General features: G+C 32.2%; 1 protein-coding gene across 3 annotated transcripts; it reads right to left on the bottom strand.

Annotated features, from left to right (window-relative positions):
• Positions 1-6794: 6794 nt before the first annotated feature.
• On the bottom strand, positions 6795-20709 carry GlcAT-P (Glucuronyltransferase P). 3 transcript variants are annotated; one of them, XM_017628429.1, is made up of 7 exons: positions 19984-20709; positions 16942-17646; positions 11374-11560; positions 10945-11099; positions 8091-8381; positions 7928-8005; positions 6795-7665 (listed from the first exon to the last, which is right to left on the bottom strand). In XM_017628429.1, the coding sequence occupies exons 1-7, from the start codon at positions 20230-20232 to the stop codon at positions 7630-7632; spliced, it is 1701 nt and encodes a 566-aa protein (XP_017483918.1). In that variant the 5' UTR covers positions 20233-20709; the 3' UTR covers positions 6795-7629. The 3 variants fall into 3 exon arrangements, with proteins under 3 accessions (XP_017483918.1, XP_017483919.1, XP_017483920.1); XM_017628430.1 differs by lacking the exon at positions 7928-8005 and adding an exon at positions 7829-7922 and having other exon boundaries at positions 6795-7743; positions 8185-8381; XM_017628431.1 differs by lacking the exons at positions 7928-8005; positions 16942-17646 and having other exon boundaries at positions 6795-7743.
• Positions 20710-26734: the final 6025 nt, after the last annotated feature.

Genomic DNA, 26734 nt, shown 5'->3' with positions numbered 1-26734 from the left:
GTTTTAATTAATTAGCTCAAATTTCGAAGTTTTTTATCCATTGATAGCAGTTTATGTATGTATGTATTGATATATTATCATACTACGCAAACCTTCATTATAATATATTTCAATTTATTTTATGTTTTGCATTTTGTAACTACCCGATACTCTATAGTTTTTAAGCTTGGCTTTGTTCAAACCTTTCGTAATAAGGATTTGTAAAAAATAAAAATTTTTAGAAAAACTTAGTGCATATTTTTAGTTGAGAAATTTGCTAACATTTAAAAGTGCCTATAATTATAGAATATCTGTTATGTGCTGCCTATCTGAGCTGAGTTGTTTGTAAAGAAAACAAAATTTAAATTTTAAAGAAATAGTGAAACGTTGTTTTTTCAGTTCAAATTTGTTTAAAAATAGTACAACAACGCGGAAATTTATGGTGTATGAAAAGCACTGTCCTTTTAAAACCACTGTACTAGCTAAATAGTTGACTTAAAATTTTCTTGTAATTAATTATAGTTTATTTTTAATAATAATACACTTGTATAACTCATTTTATGAGCACTTATTTAATAGAATAATTTTTCAAAGTCCACATTATGCATTAGCCATAAAATATTCTCGCATTGTATTTATTAGGGCGGTTTGTAAAAATATGAATATCATGAAGCACCCCTTCATTTTGTTCTACGAACGCAATAATAACATCCACGAAAATTACAAAATTAAAAAAAAAAACGGAGGTCGCTACCTGGAGTTTGAAAAAAAATGGTTTTTTAAACTGCTAAAATTCGACAAAATGTTGGCTTGGAGCAGCTATTATTCGGCGAATTAATGAATTTGTATTAATAAGATAGTTTCTATAGTATGCCAAATTTATCAGATTTCAACTCGAATTTTTCCGATAAAAAAAAAATTCTGAAGGGTGTCTTTTTCTTGGGCCCATAACAAAATAAACGGGTGCGCTACATACAAAATTTAGATGTTCATATTCTAAGGACCACCCTAGTGTTTATCAAAAAAGTCTTATACTTACATACTTTAACTTGCATATCAATAACAATGATGTATCTTTAGCTACAATTAATTTTATATACTTAAATTGTTTAAAGGTAGACAATAATGGATTATTTATTAATATTTTTTTTTTTATATATTTTCACTTTATTTTATATCTTCATATTACTTTCGTCCTATAAAACCATCTATTTGTGCGTCTTCTAATTCTCAAACATAAAACTACCTACAAAAGTAGTATATAGGAGATTTGAACTTTTTAAGTATTTATTTTTTTTGCAATCTGAATTTACTGATTTTTACTTTAACACGAATAATTTTTAAAGCTAACTACATTCACATAGTCTGTTTGGTATTCTTCATTTCTCAAAAAAAAAAAATAAATAAATATATTAAAAATTTAAAGAACCCATTTCAACCAAAAGCCGAACTGCATTTAAGAGCTCTGTTAATTTTAAAGAGAAGTTTAACATCAGTCAAGAGCGCTTTTGAATACGAACTATGTTAAGCAGCTTCGTGCCTTTTATGCAACAAAACAATATACAGAAACGTAAACTGCAGTTAACATTCGGTGGAAACAGGCTACTATTTTAAGCTACAACGTTTCATTTACTCAGTACCCTACTTTTGCTGCCTTCAAAACTTTCTTTGGTTTGTTTTCTTCTTTTTGTGTTATTTTGGACGTTTCTTTTTCTCGTTGTCTGCTATTGGATGGGTTGTTTGTCTATTTTCATGAACAAATGAACTTGAGTTTAACATGCGATTAAAAAATCCGGCCAACACGCGAGGTTGGGTGTCAAATTTTTGCTCATATCACACGCACACAAACAATTTGTTGTAGAATAGTGTTAACTAACTATCCTAAATGTAAGACATCGTTTAAGTTTGCACGAGTGTGTCAAACGAAACAGGCGAATTATCTCAGTAAGTGTTTGCGAGTTAATTTTCCCTGGCTGGATATCCGGTTTACTTTATGATTATTGGGTTCACTAAATGGCAGGTTGACACTGGTAATCTAGAGTTTGAGATTATTACCCTGCAGGGAAACCGCGGACTGGTGCATACAATTTCTAGTTCCGTACAAGATCTTTATCGCCAAAAACGAACCAGTCCGATAGTAAGTAGATCCAAACCAGTTCAAAATCAGCGAAATGTGGGTCTCTTAAAAAACTATTTTACTTCTCTCTTTTCATTAGAAATCTGTATCTAAAGTGACGAATTTAGAACTGGTTCGGAATTATAGAAAAAGGGACGTTGAACGAACTAGATCTTATCTTTCGAATTTAGAACTAGTTCGAAACTATCGAAAAAGGGATGTAGCGGGGGGCTTGTTTACTTTACATAGCTATGTGTTTGGCGGCTTTTTCGTTCAAATGCACTTTCATTCTGCACTTCGCAGATGCTATTTCATAGTGCGGTAATACAGAACAAAACTTTGTATTAACATACTAACATCTTGGGGCCAACTGGAATGTAACAAATAACAGCGAGCACCTCTGCAAAGTCAGCTACAGCCAAAGGTATGTAAACGTACATTTCTTACAATCATTCAAACAAATTTAATTTCAAATTGAAAAAAAAAACGTTTCTTTGAAAATAATGTTAAATCGCACATGGAAGAACCGAAAAGACTGAAAAATCATAATACTTTTTCCTTTCGTCTGGCGATTTTAAAACTGGTTCGGAACTATAGAATTTATAACTAGTTCGGAACTATCGAAAAAGGGATGCAGCGGGGGGCAATTGACACTTCCTGGGACATCGCCATGTTAAATTCGCCAGTTGTTTGTATGCAAAAGAGATTTATAGCGAACCAGTGCTGGGTCTAAACGTACTACATGCGCACCAGTTTAGAACTAGAGATTTTCCCCACAGGGTAGTCATATGTTCAATGCATTTATGTATGTATGCATGTGTGTGGACAGCTTTTATTGGAATTACAAAATGTAGGTTAAAATAACGCCCAGGGATGAATAATGGAAATTTCAGATTGGACCTAATATCATAAAATAAATGTACCTAAATGAGACAGATTGTATCCAAAAAAAAAGTTACATCATTCGTTTGTAGGTTTTTTTATTAATTTTATTTGCGACATGAATACAAAAGATGAAGATATTTTATATGGAGAAAAAGCAATTTTTCATAGAAATGGTATAAAACTCTTGAAAATCAATATTTTTCGACCGGAAAACTGTGGTTCTCTTCAGAAGACTTCCAGTATTAATATCCAATTGGTTATTTAACCATTTTTTGTGATTAAAGATTTTTTATTGGTCCCCCATTGCATTTTCTAAGGGCATTGGAGGACCTATAAAATATAGTTACCATGAAAAAATTGTTAAAGAAACAATTGAGTACTATTACTGGGAATCTCCTGAAGATAAGTAAAGTTTTCCGTCCGAAAAATATTGATTTTCAAGAATTCTACACTATTTCTACGAAAAGGTGTTTTTTTCTCCATATAAAATACATGGAAAACTTTGAGCGCTTTGAGCACTCCCTAAATATTTTTTGATTTCAAAATAAAAAATAGGGGTATACTTTATTTTTTTGGACCACTCTAGTGCCTATAGGCAAATATATTAGTACGGTAAAGGAAAAATGAAATAAAAAAAAACTGCTGATCAAAAGATGATTGTACCTAAAAGCTAGTGGCTGTACCTAATGTACTTTTAAGTCATCAAACGTCGGAAAAAGGTACATTTGTACCTACTTTTGCATCCCCTGTAACGTCGTTTGAGCGTCGAAAACGCTCTGAAACAAGATTCGATTTTTCTACATATGAATAAAGGGTTCATAATTCGAATTTAAACGTATAGAGATGTTCGCATATTTAAAATCGATGTAAACCTTTCAATTTCTTCATGGCCTATTTCATGGACTTATTGTAACATTTTAAACCTAAAAAAATGGTGGCAGTCGTTTTTATGTCATAAAATAATTTTTCTCATTGAGATTAAAAGCGCGTAGCTCCCGGGATTCTTCTAAACAAACTGACACCGTTGATACACCAGAGACCAAATAAGAGTGAAGCCAGTGGCATTCTTCAGTTAAACGCGTATCAAATAAAAACAAAGTGACAAAACAAATTTCTTCTGTAAGCATTCCCTTCACATATAAATCTATGCTGAATTTTAGCCATGCCACGGTTGATTCTTTTATTTTGCCGCAATAGGCAATGACCTTCCAAAATAGAATGTCCTCGGCAATTTTGCCAGTTTTTTAGCTCTGAATTTTTCAGCGACATTCCTTCGGGAATCGGCTGTGTGAAATTCCTATTAAAATGGAGGAAAAAAATCCGCTAGTATGTAAGTCGCGTCGTACATTTTGCAGCATACAAATTAACTATTCAAATTAATTTTGCTTCAACAATTTTACTAGTTCTTTTGCGGCCTCGTTCTAGAGTTCTTAGTTCTCTGCCCAAAAGATTTCTAGAATTATTGGCAAATATTTTCTAGAATTATTGGCACCCCTATCGTGAACGCCGACCAGAAGTAGTTAAACGACTATTAGGCTAATATCGATTGCCGATGGTATTGTCAGTGTCGATTTCTCTTTCAAGTAACGACAACGAAGGGTTTTCAATCGCTCGTCCTTCTACATACAGCTATTTCTCTGTCGCTTAAGTTAGCAGAGCAAAAGTGATGCCATAAAGTGGAATAAAAAGCGAACTCTATTTAATTATTTAAATTCGTTGCATTTAAGTTTAAATATCCTTGGCACGTTATGCATAGTATAAATGGTGACGCTCCTTTTAAGAGGTAGTGATCCCCGTCGCGTGTGTCCCGTGAGTGCAACTTTTATACTATGCCATGTATTCCACTTCCACTTATTTGAAAAAAAGAAACCTCTTTGCCTTTCATTTCTGTTCTTCGCTGTTCAATGAATGTAGCTTTGGGTAAACGGTAATTTTGAAAAATCTGTTAAAATCGATGTTTTAGTAAATTCCTTAAATACATTCAGTAGCGGTCAAAAATGGATGAATGGTGTTTCGTTTTAAATATTTACAATGTTTTTCAAGTTAAAATTTTTTCCATATTTTTTTTATAAAAATATGGTTCATGCTTTAACAAAAACTTTATAAATCACTCTTTCAAACTTTATACAGAAAACTTCCGCAATTTTTTTTAATCTAAATTTCGAACTTTTCAATCATAATTTTTAGAAATTTTTTGAGTATGCAGTTAACAAGCTTATCAAATTTTAGTAAAGTAAGTGCAAGTTTTGAGCGGCTAAAGAATCGCATTGATTTTTAATAACTTTTTTCTGCTGATGATTTTTACGGTTTTTCATATAAATGGTGAAAATTAGGAAAACTGACGTTGACTTTTTTATTTACTTCGCAAACGGTCTTGCGCATATTCTTCCACAAATTCAAGTTTATATGGAAAAAAGTGCAAAACGCCGTAAAAAAAATATTAAAAATCAATGCGATTTTTCTAGCCGTACTTATTTTACGAGAGTTTTTTTTTCCTATAAATTCTTGTTAAAAGGCTCGAAATTTAGATACCAATTTTTCGAATTTTTTCAAATACTTTATAAAGTTTGAAACTGTGATTTATATAATTTTTGTTAAAGCATGAAAAAATTTAGCTTGAAAAACACTGTAAATATTAAAAATGAAACACCTTTCATAAATATTTGACCGCCACTGTAGTACATAAAACTCACATAAATTTGCTCTTCCAACACCAATGGATTAGATGAATCTCTCAACTTCCTCCTTGCTTTTGCTAACTCCATTAATTTAGCAGTTTCAATTTCATCCTCATCATCAGTAAACCACAGGTCAATACTATCAATTTGTATTAGGTTTTTGCTTAAAGCAATTATTTTGAAATTATTTAAATTATTTTGAAATTAATCCAATTATTTTGAAACTAATGCAAATCAAACAAATTACAAATGCAAAAATCAAAGACCCAAACAGCGATCAGCTTTGCTGACCATTCACAATAGAGCAAATTTTTGTCAATGAAAATTTGTAATACAAAAATAGAATACAATCGACGCAATCGAGTGAAGTCTATTTAACTACCAGTCGACATTCGCAATAGGGGTGTGAATCTTTCATTAGTATGGTCAGACCGTTTAAAGTACAAAAGCGCGTATGTGAGGTTTCATATATTATTTTCTAGAGAGTAAAAACACTCATATTTCAAAATGGTTCTGTTTTGCTTGTGTGAGCAAAACCAATTTTTGGCAAAAATCTCAGTTACGCGTTTTTGAAGAAGGACGATGCGCGTTTATGTACTTTAAACGCCGATTTGCCTTTTATCGTTCATGTGACCCATTCTATTTACCTGAATCTTTCTTTTGGTCAATACTCAGGTCGGTTAAGCCGTTTAAGGCTACGGTTACTATGTCGTCGAACAAATACGTATTTTCTAATGAGAGTGCTTTTTTTTTGGCAGCGAATTCTTCGCTAAAAAACGCATGATGCTATCAGAGCAACAGAGCAATTTGAGCGTTCAAATGAGTTTGATTTTTTCGCGCGTTCGGACATTCAATTTCGAGTTTTTAAGGATATTGATGAGTTGGTTGGTATTGGATTCGATAACACAAGTACCGCCAGAGATATTTCTCAGCAGAAGTGTAATATGGAAAAAAAAAACTATGACAGATAATTTTAGTCGGCGTCGTTCTTATGTATATATGTATGTATTTAAGACTTATTAAGTATTTTATATAATCCTCTATTTTTTGTGCCATGGAACACTTCCATTTTATAAACAAGCAAAAAAAAAAACGTGAAATTCTCAAATATTACTCAAAAATTATAACATAAAATCTTTTATTTTATAGGAAAATTAAATATATTTTAAAAACAATACAATTTGTACTAAGCTAACTAACGGTGCTTAAACAACGAATAAGGGTACACAAATTTCAATGAAAAATTATTTAAACAATTTTTGCCTTAGACCTTGTATATCCTTATAAAATTTTTAGTTTCTTACAAAATACTTGGGAAATTTGAGCTCTAATGAGTTTGGAGGAGACTACTCGATACAAACTTAAGGCTAACAATAATAGCTTAAAATATATAAATATGTATATGTATGCACATGAGCTTAAAATCCAAGAAAATATTGCTAACAAATGGCTCACAACTAAGTTTTAGGTATCATAATAAATCGTTTACTCTCTGACAGGCTAATCATTGCAATTGCGCTCTCCGTCTGCGCTAAACTCATTTAAATATAATGACTAAATATGCTTTGGTGGTATAACATCAATTGATACATACAAATACTCTCTTATAACAAATTGCATGTAAAAAATACTTGTGTGTATGTACAACTTTAAAGCGCCTAACTAATATTATTGCTAATACATAATTTATGCCTTTTTTGTGCTCACTCTTTTTCTTTTATAAAATCGCACTTTCCGAAATCTGTCGACATTTCGCATTCTTATTAAATAATATTGTTTTACATTAATTTTTACAGGACATGCAGCATAGAAGTGCAGCATAAAGCTTTCTCTCCTATTTGAAAGCGATTAGTGAGGCTTACAATTTTGCTGCTTTACAAAAGCATCTCTGCCACACGCCACGATTGCGCCTACTTGCGGCAGCTTAGCTTACATTACACCCGCTTACTTATAATCACTTTTGATGCTAAGTTACGTACGCACTAAAACTTTATCCAGCCTGGCTAAATTCGTATCGCCATACAATGTCACATTCAACGCTGTAGCATTTGCATTCTTTTTCGTTTGTGTATGCCATGTGAGAATCTGTAAGCAATACAATTTTGTATTTAATAAAAGCTACTTAACTACTTAAGAAAAAAACTATTTTCATGTATGCATGCAAAATTACCTCCGTGCAATTAGATGCCAACAGCTCGATATCCGCCAAATTTAGTGGCGCTAAACTTTTCAGGAAACCATCCTCTTCATAGCCCGGTTTGAATNCTAAATTCGTATCGCCATACAATGTCACATTCAACGCTGTAGCATTTGCATTCTTTTTCGTTTGTGTATGCCATGTGAGAATCTGTAAGCAATACAATTTTTTATTTAATAAAAGCTACTTAACTACTTAAGAAAAAAACTACTTTCATGTATGCATTCAAAATTACCTCCGTGCAATTAGATGCCAACAGCTCGATATCCGCCAAATTTAGTGGCGCTAAACTTTTCAGGAAACCATCCTCTTCATAGCCCGGTTTGAATGGCATTTTTGCTGCTGGCCGCTCATGCAAGAAATTCACGCTAACCGCAAATCCAGCCATATCGACAGGATATTTACGTCCACCTATCCAACCATCGTAGAAACCAGTGATCTTGCCATCGCGTATAATGGGACTACTCACGCCATACTTGGTGACCAGACCCACAGGCCACATTGAAACCTTTTTCGTGTAGCGCATCTGTGAAAAGAAAGAAAGAAAGTAAATGTGTGATGAATACAAATAGTGTAACAACAAGTAACAACAAAGTATACAGTCCAAGTAGTATACAATGCAGAATACGACCATAGAAGATGAATTTATAAATACATATAGCCTGCAGAATCACTTGTCTATGGGCATAAAAATGTTCCAAAACATTTTTGGCAGTGACGCTGGAGTGACAGTCCTTAGCCAAATATAAGTCTGGGTCGTTCCGGCATTGTCTTTTTAAACGTCGTCACTTTCCGATAGAAAAGATTACACTGAAGACGGCACAATGCCGAAACTGATTTGTGTCTAAATAAAACTTGACAAGGGATGACGGATATTCGTTCCAAAATATATCATCTTCTCACCCTGATGGGGAAATCAACCTGCTGAAGCAATTGTTTATGGACGCTCTTAAACATCGTTAATAGTTAATACCCCTAAAAAAAAGGAACAGTTCAGCCGAGCTGTGTCTGCTGTAATTTTCTCCTACGAAGTAGGTCATCTTAGACGCTATTTCTCAACCCAACTTTGCGGAGCTGGCAAACAAAATATGGGTCTCAAAAAAAACCTGTAGAGCACCACATCGATTTTGGCTCAGACTAGATAAAGGAAAGTCCTATATTTATTTGGTACGTCCACAACTCAGTATGGTTGCTGCGCAGCTTTGTCGAAATTTAGGTGATTTACGAGATCAGCACCTTACGGGCTATCTGTCTGACTTAGGCACGTCAGAAATCCATGATTTTGAGCGCTTTATCAGGTAAACGAACTTGTCCAGTTTCTAGTCTAGTTTATGAGCAATTCTGTTTGATCTTTTTAAACGATAAATTGTCCGTGTTCGATTCGTTATTCCATTTTATTTTGTAGGAAATGGCCAGAGTCTCCATGCTTTCTGCTACAGCTTCCCTTATAAGATGGAAATTTATACCAAAAAATAATGAGCCAGTATAAATTTCAGTGCCTACTCCACTTCTTTTATTTATTTGCTTTGGAAACGCTCCTTCTTATTTTCTTTCCGAATTTAGGGTTAGTTACGAGAAGTTCTTCTAATAAAAGTTCCAAAGCGAATACCTTTTTTAAAAAGCTCTGTCTAAAAACGTTTATTAGGAACGTTTATTAGGCTTATATAAAATCACCAGGCAGTCTTCGGAGGAAAAGTGGCTACCGCCACTTTGCATTAATTGAAGTAAATATTCTAGCTTACTGAAAATGCTTCAACTCATAAAGTTGTAAACTAAATTCCCAAATCACGCGAAGGTTTTACCGCCTACTTCCTGGTTGGCTTAATAAATGGCTACTTCTTTCCTACTATTCTGCCTGCAGAGGAGTTCTAGATCCGACCAAAGAGAAGCAGGACTCTCAGTTGAGATATCTAAAGCTTTTTTTTTAAACATAATTAGTACCCGTATACATCTCCGCCCAGAACCCGCTGTCCTCTCCATTATAAGATTAGACTAAGGAGCACCGGATTATCTTTTTTTTTTTTAAGAAACTCATGCGCCCAGACTTCTGGATCGTGTTTCAAGCAGAGGTTGCCGCGATAAAGTAGGCAGCATAATACAGAAGCGAAAATCGGCCACGAAGTGCACATTGCACTATGGGCAAGAAATTTATCGTTTTAGCATAAAGTCTAAATATGAAGATATCAGCTCGAAATTCGGTTTAGATATATTTTATAGCGTTTTGAGTTGGCCTATCAAATTTTGTTCGGTTCGGAAAATTTGCCATATACCCGATCTGACGGATCAACTCGTTGTTTTTGATGCTACAGACTTGAAATTTACTTTGTTTGCGTAATATTGAGTTCTGAGTTGACCTACACAATTTGTTCCTTTGAATTTAGTGTTTAAATTTAATTAAATGTATTTTATTTTTATAAATTTTCTATAATACAAACATCAACTAAGGCATGAATGAACATAATATATTTACTTAGTTTCTTTACTTTACTTTATAACACAAATATAAAAACAAATTGAATTTTTGTAAAACCTTTTTAAAATCTTTTGTTATTTCCGTTACCACTTTATTGAGGACCGGAGCAGCTTCTATAAGTACTCGGAGCCACACATCACTGATAGGAACTCATTCGGTATGCTTTAGAAGCATCGTCTCCGACCTCAATGGGCGCGGCGGTTTGGAGGACGACGAAGTGAAATAAGCTCAGCACTTTCCTCTCAGCTGCCTTGCTTTGTTTAGCTAAAGTTAAAACAATTCCCAGAAGCATTATGAGCCCTCAAAATATATTTTTATTCTGAAGATTTGTGCTCAATATTTTATATCCCACGACTATTTAGAACGATTTAACACAAAGTCTTTCAAGTTCAAGTCTTAGTACAGCCGAGTTCCGAGAGAGCGGACTAAAAACAGATTTGTATCAGATAATTTCTCTGAAAGCCCTTCATACAACAGCGAGTGAAAAAACTTTTTGGATGCCTAAAACTCCAAATGAAAAATACTCATAGTACATTATTCAGGCGATAAAATTGAATTGAATCGGTCAAAGGCTAACAAAAAAACGGCTCCATCATCTGCTCTATGCATAACTCACCTGCTCAAAAATGGAGATGTCATAAGTGTTGTCATCATCGGCGAAATAGAGGACGCCACTAGTCGCATTCGCGCGTATATAGTCCAAGCCACGATTGCGATTCGAAACACCACGTGGCTTAGTCTTTTTTGTTTTATACTGCTCCGGCATGGGTGCTGAAAAAGTTAAAAAGAAAAATCAGTGATGAAAACAAAAATAAAATTCTATAGAATCAAATTGGAGAACATTAATGGAGATGCTGTCGCTGGGGCGATGCCAAAGGCAAAACATTTGCCACAATCAAAATAAATCAAGTGCGGCCAAAAAGGAAAAATAATAATTGCATAAAAATGCGACAAAGAACGAATGGGTGTAAATATATATATACTTAAACACTTTATGCGCATATGTGTATGAGTACTTAGATATTTGTAAGTGAATTTTACTCACCCAAAAAATATTCATAAGGCACACCAATGCGATTAAGCGTCTGCAACACCAGCGGCGATGTTCGATTCGCATCCTCTATGACGAGCCACAATAAATTCGGCACATGCTTCAAGGTATAGCCGAGCCGCGTCAATTCCGCCAATTGTTCGGCGCGTTTATAGGTTGGCGTAACGATGTAGAGTGGTGGCTGTTGTAGGAAAACGAAAGGCGAAAAAAAGTTGCTTAAGTGCTTTTCATATTTCATATGCATTGAAAAGTATGTATGTTTGTATAACATTTTTTATTTGCGTTTATGTGTTAGTAAGCTAAATATACAAATTTTTCGCCGCCAAAAGGCGTACTGAAGGTTAGTAGGTTGGTTAGTTAGTAACTCGTATAAATTTTGCAACAATTTTTGATTGAAAATTATGCAAATTAGTTGAGCCGCTATAAAAGCAAGCAGCGCGCAATAAAATGGCAAAGTGTAAGAAAAACATGTTGACTAAAAAAAAATGAAAATAAAAGTAGAAAATAAAACAAAAAACTTTTGCAAATTATGAAGTAAAGAAAGTAAAAGAAAACACGCCTACATACATATAAACTATGTTGGCAAAGCATAAAAGCCAAAAAAAAAATGTGGGATCACTGACAAACGTAAAAAAAAATTGTTTGTTAAGATTTGAAAAAGCAAAATATTTTTCCATCACACGATTGTTGCTAACAATTCACACCAAATTTTAATCTGACCTAGCCTTAAAACCTGTTTGTCATAATTGGGCCAATGTCCAATACTTTGTTCTTGGGGCTACCAATTTTCCCCAATTGTTCGGCAAATACCCAACCGTCTGACTTAGTCTAAAAAATAAATGGGAAAAATTATATTTATCTTGGAATATGGGTAAGAAGACACAAATAAAGCTAAAGGGTATTTTTTTGAGGTTAGATTTGCCGATAGTAATTGAATGTTCACGAATTGGTCAGATCTGGCAACGCTATTATCAATTGTGCTCAGTTAGGTTAGCCATTTAATCAGGAAAATAATAAAGGGAAAATAAATCACACAAGTGGCTTGACGAACGAAAATTTCCCTTAGCCATTAGCTTAAAACATTTTGCGTTGTGTATAGCGCTGTTTGAAGGTTTGACAAACCACTTGAGGAAAATTTTAGTCATAATTAAAATTTTTTGTTTTTCCGGAAGNTCAATGTGCTTGCACACGTGGTCGAAAATCTGACTTCGAGCCAGTAACGGCGCCCGCATGTATTCAAACACTAATGGCATACAATTATCTTTTTAATAAAGTAAATTTTCAGTTTAAATTATGTAAACTCATAATTTTATTTCAATCCAAAGTGCAACAGTACTTGAAAAACATCCTTTATTCCTTTCTCAAAATTATCAAAGTTATAAGCTTACTAAATTTGTATGCTTTCTATAAGTCTGGTATTTACTTAGTCTTAACAATTATTCCTTCATAAATAACAAATGTTAATATGTTTTAAACGATTTCGCTTATTTATTTTAGATATATATACCCTTGCGTTCAGCTGATTANCAATTTTCAGTTTAAATTATGTAAGCTCATCATTTTATTTCAATCCAAAATGCAACAGTACTTGAAAAAACATACTTTATTCCTTTCTCAAAATTATCAAAGTTATAAGCTTACTAAATTTGTATGCTTTCTATAAGTCTGGTATTTACTTGGTCTTAACAATTATTCCTTCATAAATAACAAATGTTAATATGTTTTAAATGATTTCGCTTATTTATTTTAGATATATATACCCTTGCGTTCAGCTGATTAAGTTAAGTGGCATTTTCACCGGTTTGGGTTATTTAACTTTCGTCTATTTAATGTTTATAATTTTTTTTTTTATAAAAGTCTGGCAATTACTAACCAGCACCACGTAAATCCACATTTTGAACTACGTAGAAAAATTATAGAAATTCAACAAACTTTAACAACAACAAACGTCCAAAAATTTTAAACTTTTTATTAACAAATTTTGGAAAAACTATTTGTATGCTATTTTATAGCCCATTAAATTTTAGTAGATTAATAATTTTTAATATTTTTTGGTTTTTACTGACGGTGCTAGGCATTATAATAGAAGTAATTGTCGAGCGTACTTTATATGGGAGAAAATGCATAACACCGTCAGCCAAAAAAATTATTAAAACTGAAAGCGACTTTCTTGGGCCTTGAGACTTGCACTTTAACCTAAGAGACAAAAGAAAAATAACCAAAACTGATCAAAATGTCACTTAACTTAATCAGNGTTAATATTTTTTGGTATTATAATAGAAGTAATTGTCGAGCGTACTTTATATGGGAGAAAATGCATAACACCGTCAGCCAAAAAAATTATTAAAACTGAAAGCGATTTTCTTGGGCCTTGAGACTTGCACTTTAACCTAAGATACAAAAGAAAAATAACCAAAACTGATCAAAATGTCACTTAACTTAATCAGCTGACCTCAAGTGTACGTATGTATTATTTATATGTATATATTGTTTAAGCTAAACTAATTCAATAAACAATTTCCGAAATGCAGTGCACATGCAATCCATGTTAATGTCGCTACGTTTGTACAACTGCATTTAACTACATACGTAAATACCTACATATGTAAATATGTTAGTATGTATTTACATGCATTCAATGTATACCCATATGTGTGCATGCTTATGTAAACAAATACATATACAAATATATATTCCAAGTGCAATTTGCAAATACGCAATTTTCAAATTAGGCGCATGCAAATTGGAAATTACACGTATGAATGTAAATCATTCTTTGGCTCAACTATTTAGCTTTCATAGTAACTATGCAGCAATCAAAGATCGTGTGCACTTGTGACTACTTACTAGACATACTAGTACATACTTACATATACATATGCATACATTCATTTGCACAAAATTGTTGCACTTGATTGCACTTGCTATGCATTTTTTTTGTATTTGTCTATTCAAGTAACTATTCCGTATATTAATAGTTACCTATTAGTTGTATGCAGGTCTGAATGTACATATGTATGTACATACGTAGGTATTTATTTAGTTGCTTTTTATGTTAAGGTTTAGCAAATTATGACAGTNGTATACCCATATCTGTGCATGTTTATGTAAACAAATACATATACAAATATATATTCCAAGTGCAATTTGCAAATACGCAATTTTCAAATTAGGCGCATGCAAATTGGAAGTTACACGTTTGAATGTAAATCATTCTTTGGCTCAACTATTTAGCTTTCATACTAACTATGCAGCAATCAAAGATCGTGTGCACTTGTGACTACTTACTGACATACTAGTACATACTTACATATACATATGCATACATTCATTTGCACAAAATTGCTGCACTTGATTGCACTTGCTATGCATTTTTTTTGTATTTGTCTATTCAAGTAACTATTCCGTGTATTAATAGTTACCTATTAGTTGTATGCACGTCTGAATGTACATACATACATATGTTGGTATTTATTTAGTTGCTTTTTATGTTAAGGTTTAGCAAATTATGACAGTGACATTCACAAGCAATTTCACACTTAAATAACCAAAGTATAACAATTGCAATTGTTATAAAATTTACTTAGAATATTTTGAATATGAAAATCTTGACCCAAATTCTTAGGAGCATGTGTTTACATCAGACCGTATGACAAGCAAACAAAAAAAGTTCGCTGTGCACCACTGTCTTAAGTTTTATGCAACGCAATTTGGAAACAAATTTATTGTCTGAAGCGTTTGGGTGATAAAAACTTCCTTACCGCGATATTTTTTTTTTCAAAATTTAAATTTTGCTTACAAGTGCATCTGGATGCTCTAGGAACATTTCTGAATCAAAAAGAAGAACAATTTGAAAAAAAACAGCGCTTAATCAAAAATTTTGTGATTGGCGTACTATAATTTGAGAGCCTCCTGGTTACGTCTAAGTTGATCTGATATCATTGAAATTTCTTATTCGATTTTTTTTTAAACTTCGCGTCTCAGGTTAACGCAGGTATGTTCATTAGACCGTACCACCGCCGTGTGCCCCAGAATCTTAAATATTTTTGCAAGGAAATTCCGAAAAAAATAATTTTTTTCTTTGGTAGGGCCGCCATTTTCCATTTTTATGCATGAAAAAATTTGCTTCCAAATTGCGTTGCATAAACTTTTTTGTTTGTTTTTCGTACGGTCTGTATACACATGATCCTAAGAAATTGGGTCAAGATTTTCATATTCAAGGAATTCTAAGTAAATTTAATAACAATTGCAATTGTTATACTTTGCTTATTTAAGTGTGAAATTGCTTGTGAATGTCACCGTCATAATTTGCTAAACCTTAACATAAAAGGCAAGATATAAGAGGTTTGGAAAAGTTTATTTTTGAGGAGGGCTGCCACCTGTTTGGAAAATTGTATTTAATTATCAAACAAGCCAAAAATACTTTACAAGTACAAAAGAGTATTGGCTTAGTAAAAAAGGTTTTTGTGGTTGCAAATTTTTGGTGAATTTTTCTAGAAAGTTTGAAATTTCTATAAAAAATCTAAATTTCTATAAAAAATATAATTAACATTAACACACAAAGGAAAAATAGCCAAAAGTGGTAAAAATGCCGTATCCCTATTATTTTTCACATGACTATATACGTACATATGTATGTATACCGGCTCCAAATGCAAACTGTTTTTAATTGAAAAATTAAAAAATCTTCATTACCTGTTACAGTTTTTTAATATGGTTATGAATAGCAAAAGGTTAGAAGCGATTATTTAAAAATTTCTAGCTGTTTCAGAACAACCCTACTATAAGTGATTCATTTTTTCCAACTACGAATTTTTTCTTTTACTTAGCTGAGTGCCACGGTTCAAATCGCCGTGACGAAAGGGTGAAAATGTGGTTACCACCGAAATTGCAGCAATAAATTTGTTTGAATTTTCATAAAATTTTCTCATTAAAATGGCTACAAACGCAAATGTAATTATTGCACCATAAAACACAAATAAATAGTTTAAGCTTTAATTTAACTGTTACTAACAAGGATTCATTACAAGGATTCATTAATTGTATACAGTTTTAAGTATTACGGTTAACAAGTCTTAAAAAATTTAGCGTGGAGTACTCTTGACTACACCGCGTATACGTAACCTGCGAAGTTGCCTGAACCATACTTCTTCATATTACATATGTACATATGTATGTAAGTGTACAACTCCTAATTTTGTTTACGCGTAATTATTAGAAAATAAATTTTTTCATATTTTTAAAAAACCACAGCACACAAATTAGTAAATATTTATTTTAAATATGTTAAATACGAAGCATGCAAAAGAGTCGGTGTAACCACTCCACTAAACACATACTACAAAAGAAAAAGCACTAACATTCATGCAAAATACCGCTACCGAGCAACTCAAATAAAGTCAAAGAATAAATCAAAGTAAAAGCTTAAGCTCAAGCAACAGCAAGCAAATGGCAATTAAGAATTATTTTTTGCTTTCTCCATACGGCATGCAAGTTTTTGTTTTTTTTTTGCAAGCGTGGTAGGCGGGGTAATAAAAGAGCAAAGAAAAAAACGGTATTTACGGGTAATGGATTTGTGCCTTTGGCAAATGTTCCACCAACAGCTGGACGCAGCGAGGAGATTGTATACGCCATAGCCGCCTGCGATGTCTTAGCCGCAGCAACACCCTCAGCAGCAGCAGCAGCAGCAGCAATGCTTTGTGCACGCGCTATAGCTGATGACCGCTTTTCTGTTGTTGTTGTTGTTGTCGTTTTGGAAATGTCAACCACTATATCATTTCGTGTAATCAAATGCCGTTGCTGGCCGACGAGGGAACGAGACGATGCCGCTGCTACTGCTGCTGCTGCTTTCGATGTAATTGGGGGGCCCACCACAACTGGGGCTGCTGATAAGGCTAATGATGGGGGTGAGCGTGCTGAGTCTGATGCTGAAGATGAAGATGAGTTTAATGTGTGATAACTAAGTGTTGTTGTTTTTGTGGCCTGTAATGGTGATGATAGCGGCGATGCAAGTGCGGCTGCTGTATCCGCTTGTACTGCCACGACGTTGTGCTCTGCTGCGCGTCGGGTAGTTGTAAAGGTAGTTGCATTTGATTGCTTTTCGCTGATTGATTGTTGCGCTTGTTCTCCTGATGTTTGTAGTTTTTGTTGCTGTATTTGTTGTTGTTGTGGCTGTCGGGCACTAAACAACGACATTGGTGACCATAATAATGAATTATATTTTCTCGCGATAGCAACGGCATCCGCTTCGGGTGAGATATCTTTATTCTGGAAAAATCGAAAGACGGGAATGAATGAACGAATGGATGAATGCAAGTGTGTATACTGGTACGAGTGCGTACATATGTATGTATGTATGTGTGTATGATGTGAGGAAAAGTACGTGTAACAGGGAGTTGAGCTACGGTTGCAGAGGCAGAGAGAGAGAGAGGGGGTAGTGAAAATAAGGAAAAGTGCTTAAGTGTGGAAAGTTGATAACGACGGTTTGGAAATAGAAGTAAAGGTACGCTTAATGGAAAATTTTATATTGAACTGGTATTTCAAGGTAAGTGGAAGAAAAACGCGATGTTGCAAGAAAACTTGTTTAACTATCAGAAATTTAGGGGTCAAAAGTGTGCTGATATGGATTAATTAAAGAGTTTTCTACGACATAAGTATTTTTAAGGTAGATGCGCTAAAATTTAAAAAGAATTAATTTCTATTAAAAATTTCTCTCACTAATAATATACACTTAAATTTTGTTTGGAAATATTTCTACTACTTTCCAATGGTAAGGGCTCATTCCTTAAAGGTGCTTTTTTTGCAAATATTACTTTTGTAAATATGTAATAACAACTCTAGGAACGACTCAATTTATTTCTCAAACGAGTTCTTACATAAATCAAACAAAATCATTATTTTCTTTTTAATAAAAACATATCGATATTCGCTAAAGAAATTTTGTAAACAAATTTAGTGAAAATATTAAGGGCCATTAACTTGTGAAATTAAAAAAAAAAAAACATAAAGGTAATCTATTATAAGTACTTTTTTTAATATATATTAAGAATATCTTTTTTCGCAGACGAATTCAAACATTTTTAAAATTTCGAAAGAAACGATATACATTTTTTTTAATAAAATAAAATTTTCATCGGAATATTTCATACCATTTTTTTTTTTTGATATTTAATACTATAAATAAAGAACTTTTTTTTAAAATCCAAATTGAATTATCTTATAATATTGTTATTTATTTTTAATGTATTTTTATTATAATAGTTTTGCTGTTTTTAATTTTTTTCAGTCAAAATAAATTTGTGTAAACATTTTTTTGACATTTAATATTTTGTTCATAGGCAAAAGTAATTTTTTTCTATTAGTTCTTACCAAGAAAAAATTAAAAAAAAATAGTTTCTTTTGATATTAAAAGAGTTTATCTATTCATTTTTCTGTATAAATTGTTCTTAACGCGAAAAGTTATTTTAAACTAAATAGAACAAAATTAATAAAAAATGTATTTAAAAATATTTTCTAAATAACACACATAACTATTTTTTTAAATTATTTTTTAAACATTTTTTTTATCACGTCTTGCAAATTTTTTTGTGATATTTTGATTTCTTTTTCTAAAGAGATTGTAAGGTATGCATATTTGGGACCCTAATCCAACGTTAGTAGATAATTGAACAATTACTCATAAGGACTTTCTAGCAATGGGTTAAAAATGGGTAGAGTGGGTCCTCGCCGATATATTCGTCAATGTAGCTTTCGATATTATTTTTAAAAATCTTATCGAAATATTTATCGATAAGACAACCCATATACCTAACGATATTAGTTTTGACTTATTTATCAATATCGTTTAAACTATCGATGCATTTATCGAACCCGTTATTATATTTTTTTTCCGAAATAATTAATGAACGATAATCAGTTTGAACTTAAATTTATTTAATGTCGAAAACCCCAATGAATTTTTAATGAAAAAAAAAACACAAGAACAAGTGTCAATCTGCTCTGCTCAGTGTCTATCGATATTGGTTTATTTATGAATATTTACTATAATATATTTACTCGTTTATTTAATTATCGATATGGTTGTTTTTGATATTGCTATCGAAACGTGGTAACAAAATATCGTTACTATGTACGAAAAACATTCCAGTGAAATTCTAAGCTTTTTTATTAAGTTTAAATTGAGCTCGAAATTAGAGAAATAAATTTCAACAATTTTAAATCTATTTATTAACCCTTTCAGAGCTATATGTATGTATAATTAGAATGAAAAAAACTATTTTCCACTTTGTAGTATATTTTGAGTTAAATTGCAAGAATTTTGTCGTTGATAGTTGAGTTTCACAAAAAAAGATTTTCTTTTATAGTATTTTTTGCTTTGTAAAATTCATGAACTCTCCTAAAATTCACAAATAATTCTAATGGTGGCTAAATTCTTTGGAATATTGGTATTCCACACACTTCACAGGATTAGAAGATTAGTTTTTTTTTACAATTTTACCAACAGTTATTTTTTATTTCTTTTTATGTTTATGAAATATCGCACATTCACATACATATGTATTTATTGTGGTTTCTTTTTTACCCTTATTATATTTCCCCACTTACCTTCAAATATTGCTGCGGTTCCGGCTGTCGTGACAAATGATACTGATACAGTACCATATAGATGCAGGTGGTCGCCACAAAAATGGTCAGGTACATTTTTATCGATCTTGCTACCGCCATCTTTTCGTCTCTGAGTGTTACGTGTATGGTGCGTGTGCGTGCGTCAGCAACGGTTGTTGTAGTCGTATTTGTGTTGTTGAAGGGATGTTGTAGTGTAGTGTATGTGTAGCTCAGACGCTTCGACACCATTAATACCAATATGCCGATGTTGTTGATTGAGGGCAAATTTATTTCCAATTAAAATTTTAGTGCGTCATTATTTTGGAAGTTAATTAAAAATTGAATTTCATTATTTTTGAAATTATTTAAAATTTTAATTTCTTTGCTTAGTGAGTTTATTTGGTTTGTTAATTTACTTGTGCAATTTACAATCTGTAGTTACATAGCTTTTACTATGAACTTATTAAAAAAACTAATTTGTTTGATTTAATTTGTTATTATTATATTTTCGGTAATAATTTTAAATTGTTTAATAAACATTTTTATCAAATTTTATTCTTTTAGTTGTAGTTGTTATTATTGCCATTAGCTGACGTAAACTTTTTGCATTTTATTTTATTAATTTAATTGTTATCGATGGAAGTACTGTAAGCAAATTCTTTAAAGACTTGTTTGCCATACAACTAAGTTTATTTATTTTTTATTTAAAATTACTGACAATTTGTATTTATTTGCTTTTAATGATTTTTGTATTTGGTATTTGATTTGTTTTAAGAGATTTATATGTTTTGTATTTTAATCAGTTATTACTTTTATATTAGTTGCCTATAAANCTTATTTATTTTTTGTTTAAAATTACTGACAATTAGTATTTATTTGCTTTTAATGATTTTTGTATTTGGTATTTGATTTGTTTTAAGAGATTTAAAAAAAAATTATGTTTTGTATTTTAATCAGTTATTACTTTTATATTAGTTGCCTATAAATGATATTTTTTTCAGTTAGTATTTAGAAACAAGTTTTACTTTTTTTCGGTGAATATTTTCTGCAAATTATTTGCTTTCTCAATGTATTTTTTATTGTTTATCTTTGGTATAAGTTATTGTTTATATCTCTCATTGATACAATTATTTTTTATTTATAAAATTATTTACGCTCGTATTTAAGATAAAGTTTTATTAATTTTCAAATATTTATAAATAGTTTTAATGGTTTTCTTTTTATTATTCTACTTCTCCGGTGCAAGTCTAGCTCAAAGTTCAGTCGAAAAATTATTTATGATTGTGCATTTTATTTACATTTCTTTCTTTTGTTTTTAGTGTGAGTTTTGGATCCTTGGATAAGAGAAGAATGAAATTTTATTATAAATTTTAAACGAAAAATCTTTAAAAAACAGGAACCGAAACTAAGCGTTAAATATCAAGATTTTATTTTTCAGATTATTGCAAATCGCTATTTTTGTTTTTATTCTTCCGATCAAGAATATTTGTAAAATTTCGATTTTTACATTTTCGATCAAAAATAATCATTAATTCAGGATTTGTTTCTTTTTCTTTATCATTTTTAACCGTTATGATGGGGACAGCGTTATGATCTAAAAAAAGTCTGAATAACGGTTATGCTATGACCGAAAAAAAGGATCAAAACTACCGATAAAAAACTGATCGAAAAAATCATAAAATAATGGTTAAATTTGCTCGGAAAAATATAAATACAATTTAAACGGTTAAATTATGATTTTTAATATAAAGATCGTAACCGTTACGGTCCCTGTTGAAAAGAGCAAAAAATGTACCTGAATTGTTTTATTTGTTTTCAGCACAGTTCACGAATTTAGATCTGAAAATAAAAGAAAAAGTGTTAGTGATAGCAGAATTGTATGCAGGGTTGCCAATTTGGTAAATTATTACCATTCACCCTGAATTAATTGAAATAGAATCAGCCGTTTAAGTCCTTGAATTTTAATTAAAACGAAAAAAAGTGCTAATTTATTTGAAGAGATTGGTACGAAGTAAATTTACTTAAAACTCAAGGTAAGCGTCTATTAATAAAACGTAATTAAATATGTATTTTTCAAAACCTACTTGTAGTATTCATAAATTTTTTCGTTCACTAATCTATTTATTTCATTATTTCTTTATGCGTAATTATCTTTTTCGCCAGAATTTTTATAAAATATGTTAACTGGTTTATAACTGCTTCAGTCGCTGGAAAAACATTATCTTAGTCATTCGCATAATTCATAAAAAGTGACAAATATTCATTCGCGGCACATGTATTTGCTAAAATTTTGCAAACATTAGAAAATAATCAGTTTGAAAACACCTTCCGGTCAACTATGCCACAATTTATCTCCTCACGTAATGGATTATTTTCACATCAATTATTGCAGTGCAACGCGAAATTTGACAACCACGTCAGACATTTCAATCAAAACAAAAAAAAAAAAACTTCATACAAAGCTGATAAAAGCCATGTGCTCAATTTTTAACTACTTAAATATCTCACGTATTTGTACAAATTGATAAATGTATAAAATATTAATATTATGCAGCACGCATTTTTTTGCATTAGTACTCAATCTCACTTTCGATGCAAGTATCGAATTTTATCACGTGAAGTTATAGTTTAATGATGTTCACATAATATGCTTAAACATCTGTACCCAGCAAAAAAGAGAACGTGAGGTTAGTCTTTAACCCTTCCAATGGCGGGATTTAAATAAAATTGTATCGAATTCGACTTCACGGCGTGCAATCAGGCAGTAACCAGCCTCTCAGAATCCCAGTGGGTAAAACTCGACATTAAGTAGTCTTCGATTGCAATGGAGTTTAATAAGTCTTTTTTAATAGTTCCTTTCTGAACCTGTTAAATTTGTAATCATAATAAGATGTAACATACAAATATTTTTAAACCAGGCCTAAAAGATAAAAGGGAAGGGAAAATATACCTGGATCATGGCCTGAATGTATTAGTGCCGTTTCCATCGATAAGGGAATGGAGAAGGGGCCAAACTGCTGATAAGGAAGCCATCTGTACCGCTGCGGTGTGGGGAGAGGAGCTTGGAATCCATCGGTCTCTGTGGTTGGCAAATCATGCCAGCATATTTCAGGCTGAAGCCCTGGGTATCAGGAATGAAAGAGCGGTGAATTATTCACATAGCCTGCAGCAATCCTAGCTATATCATCAGAATGAGAGATGGAACTATGCTCGGTGACTCAGTTAATATCAACTCCCCTTGTATGGCTTCCCGGCTATAGGAACATCCAAGGCAACGAGAGAGCAGACGAATTAGCCAAGGTTTAATCGGTAACGGTGGAACGGTAATACCCTTTTAGACAAATACAAATGGCTGCCATAAGCCTAAATCCATCGACCAGGACCACTTATCATCCAAATCCACAACGAGGATACAAGTGAATTGGTGTCCATATATTACTTACTAACAGACCCGGCGAACTTCGTCCCGCCCAAAATTTTTATTTTTATGTTGAAACTTTTTCGTTCAACATTTTCAATTCATTGGCACATTCATCTGCTAAGATTATGGTTTGGCGGTCATTTGCCGCTTTAAATAACCTAACGAAAGTGTTATGCCCGTGAAGAAGTTCTTGAAATTCTTTAATTGTGCAGCATTTCATAGAACGGTTAATCTCACAACGAAATAAATTTGAAAAACTTTTTCATCTTCACTTCCTGGCGGCAACAATGATTCGGTTCTGCAGTGAAGCTGTCCTAGAAGCTTTATAGTCTAGTTGGTGGCAATTTAAAAATGGGCGCGTATCATTGTTCTACAGAAATGCAATATACATATGCTTATTTCAGACAAAATACCTTAAAAGCTTGAACGCAGAATAGTATTGAAAAATCACATCCATTGGACCAACCGTAACACAGGAGAGTACGATATACTCAATGGTGCAACAGGTCGATTTAATTTACATTCACGGCACCTTTTCTCACGTGGCTATTTTTAGTAATAACTCGGTTACAGCGCCACTTGGCAGCACTCTTTTGCAATGGTATTGTTCTTACTATTACCAATACATATTTTAAATATTAGCCAAATCGGACCATAAATAAGATTTTTAGTAATAACTCAACTAAAGCGCCAAACGGGTGGGTTAAATTTTGAAACTAAACCATCCAGAGACCCACTCGAACACACAAAAAATTTCGGTAAAATCCGGACACCCATTTAGGAGGATTTCACTCAAAAGCACACCTACAGAAGAATTATAAATACATTCAAAGATAGCTAAAAGTCGGTATGTTTGTAGGCCTCACGCCCCCTTTTCAAATAGCCCCATTTTTCCCCGTGAGGGTGGGCTTGATTTCATATACATACATATCTCCATAAGAAGTTCCAACACTGTACCATAAACACTTTCAGAGATATGCAGTATAAAAATTCGGTTTGTATGGGATGTGCCACGCCCCCCTTTTTCAATAGCTCCAACTTTTCTTCATGAGTATGCGATTGATTTCATAAATCTCCACACCAAGCTCCATTACTCTACCATGAACCACTTTCAGAGATACGTAGTATGAGAAATTCGGTTTGTATGTTAGATGGCACGTTCCCTTTTCCAATAGCTCAAATTTATCTTCATGAGGTTGCGATTGTTTTAATATATCGCCATACCAAGTTGCAGTATTCTACCATTAACAATTTCAGAGATATGCAGTATGAAAAATTCGGTTTGTATGGGAGGTGCCACGCCCCCTTTATATGTCGAATTTTTTATAGCCTAAAACCATACTTGGGACGCGTGCGGCAAGTGGCCGAAATTTCAAAGAATTCGGTTCAGCCGTTCTCATGCTTTGCGAACACAAATAAAACGGCTTTCAAAATATACATATATTAGTATAGATATAAGAGTGGCTTTCTTATCAGCAAATAATGAGTCATAGTGCAAAATTTACAAATAAATCTACAACAATTTATCTCAAGAAGCAACGGGAGGAAGTTTAATAAAAAATGCATAGAGGTAAAATCGACCAAAACCAGCAAAGAAAACAAATAGTTAAAAAGCTGAATAAATTTTAATCAATATTAACCAATTTCTTTGCGACCATCAACCAGCAAAGAAACCAAATAGTTAAAAAGCTGAAGAAATTTTAATCAATATCAACCAATTCCTTTACGACTAGTTTGCACTAACATTCAAAGTTTTTAGTCATACTTGGTTTTATAATATTTAGATAAGAATATGTTTAACAATATCGATTATAGTTTTTTTTCGGTGCCCACACAAACGGAAAATGGTTTTATCTTTAGAGAATTTGATATGCTCTAATTTTCATACCTTTGAAATATTGAGTCATTAAGTCATTAACCCTCGTATTTAATTGATTACAGTGCTAGGATTATTTTTTTTTGCAAAACGTCTAATTTTTATAAATACACCCCGTCATTCCAATTAGACGTTATCAGCAAATAGAATAGCAGCAAATTATCAAATTCTAAAACCATATTTGGCATAATAAAATTTGGGTTTGAGGAACAATTTTTGCTAATAGTTGACTGATTGACCTTTGTTGCTTCATGGCTCAACATTTTTGAAGTTAAACTTCTTAAAGGAATTCACAGATAGTTGCGTTAAATGTTTAATGCCGGCGTGAGTGGGAATGTTAAGAGTGAGAGAGATAGAGACAAAGACAAAGCAAAGACCAAGGCAATGCCAAAGCCAAAGGCAAAGACAAAGACTAATATTAAGATAAAAAATGTCTGCAGCATGAAATGAACTAAAAATAAATCAAAAGAATTTTCACTTCCGTGCTGTGGCATAGGCATAATTTTTTTTAATTGCCAATGTTTTAATTAACATCTATTTGCAAAATGTGATGAGGGTGGAAACGATAATTTCTCTCAATTCAGACCAACATCATTAGAATGCGGCTGATATGATATATTAATTTACAAGTGAATGTAATAAAAAAATATATAGCATTTCCTTCTGTTATATATAGAGCACTTGGAGATTCATTGCAAATAACTTTGGTAACCAGTTTCAGTCAAAGCGAAAAATGTCCAATCCAAATCCATAATTAACACAAGTTTCAATAAAATTGCTGAAACTTCATGAAACATGAAACTTCAACTAAAATGTTTACAAAATTTATCAAGAAGACTCGAAGTAGATACGAATATGATTTTTGGAAGCAATTACATACATATGTATGTATGTAGTATATTACAAAATTTATTGGGAATATTATTATTATATTTATATTATTACTAATAATAATGCTAATAATAATACAAATTAGGGATATTAAAAAANATTCAATATTCTCCGATACCAATAACCATCGTATTTAATTGATTACAGTGCTAGGGGTCGTTCTGGGAGGCACCAACAGCGCCAGTGACAGAGCAAATGTCTTTCCATTTAAAGCTAAGAGCTGAACTTTTAATCTTCCGAAAAATCCCGAACAAAAGGAAAAAAATATTTAAAGGGTTGGAGAAGTTAAAAAAAAATCGGTTCCAAAATGCGTATCCACTAAAAAAAAAATAAATAAAATTTTTGATGAGTCAAGCAATTTTCTTGTACTGCATCGAGCTTTCCTTTAATGCCAGTATTTCAGCTATCCACCTGACTCCATTTAGTATATGCGCATGACTTTTATACTTCCGTAACCAACTAATCGAACTAAAAAGTTTGTAAAGTACTATCTTATTTTGACAAAATTTCATTAAAAAAAAGAGAACCTTATCAATAAATTGAGCGGATACAGACTTTTATGA

The sequence above is a fragment of the Rhagoletis zephyria genome, unplaced genomic scaffold (genome assembly GCF_001687245.7).
Source record: "Rhagoletis zephyria isolate East Lansing unplaced genomic scaffold, Rhagoletis_zephyria_1.1 Rzeph_scaffold_05976, whole genome shotgun sequence".
NCBI lineage: Eukaryota > Metazoa > Arthropoda > Insecta > Diptera > Tephritidae > Rhagoletis > Rhagoletis zephyria.
This window is presented reverse-complemented; position numbering and strand designations above follow the sequence as displayed.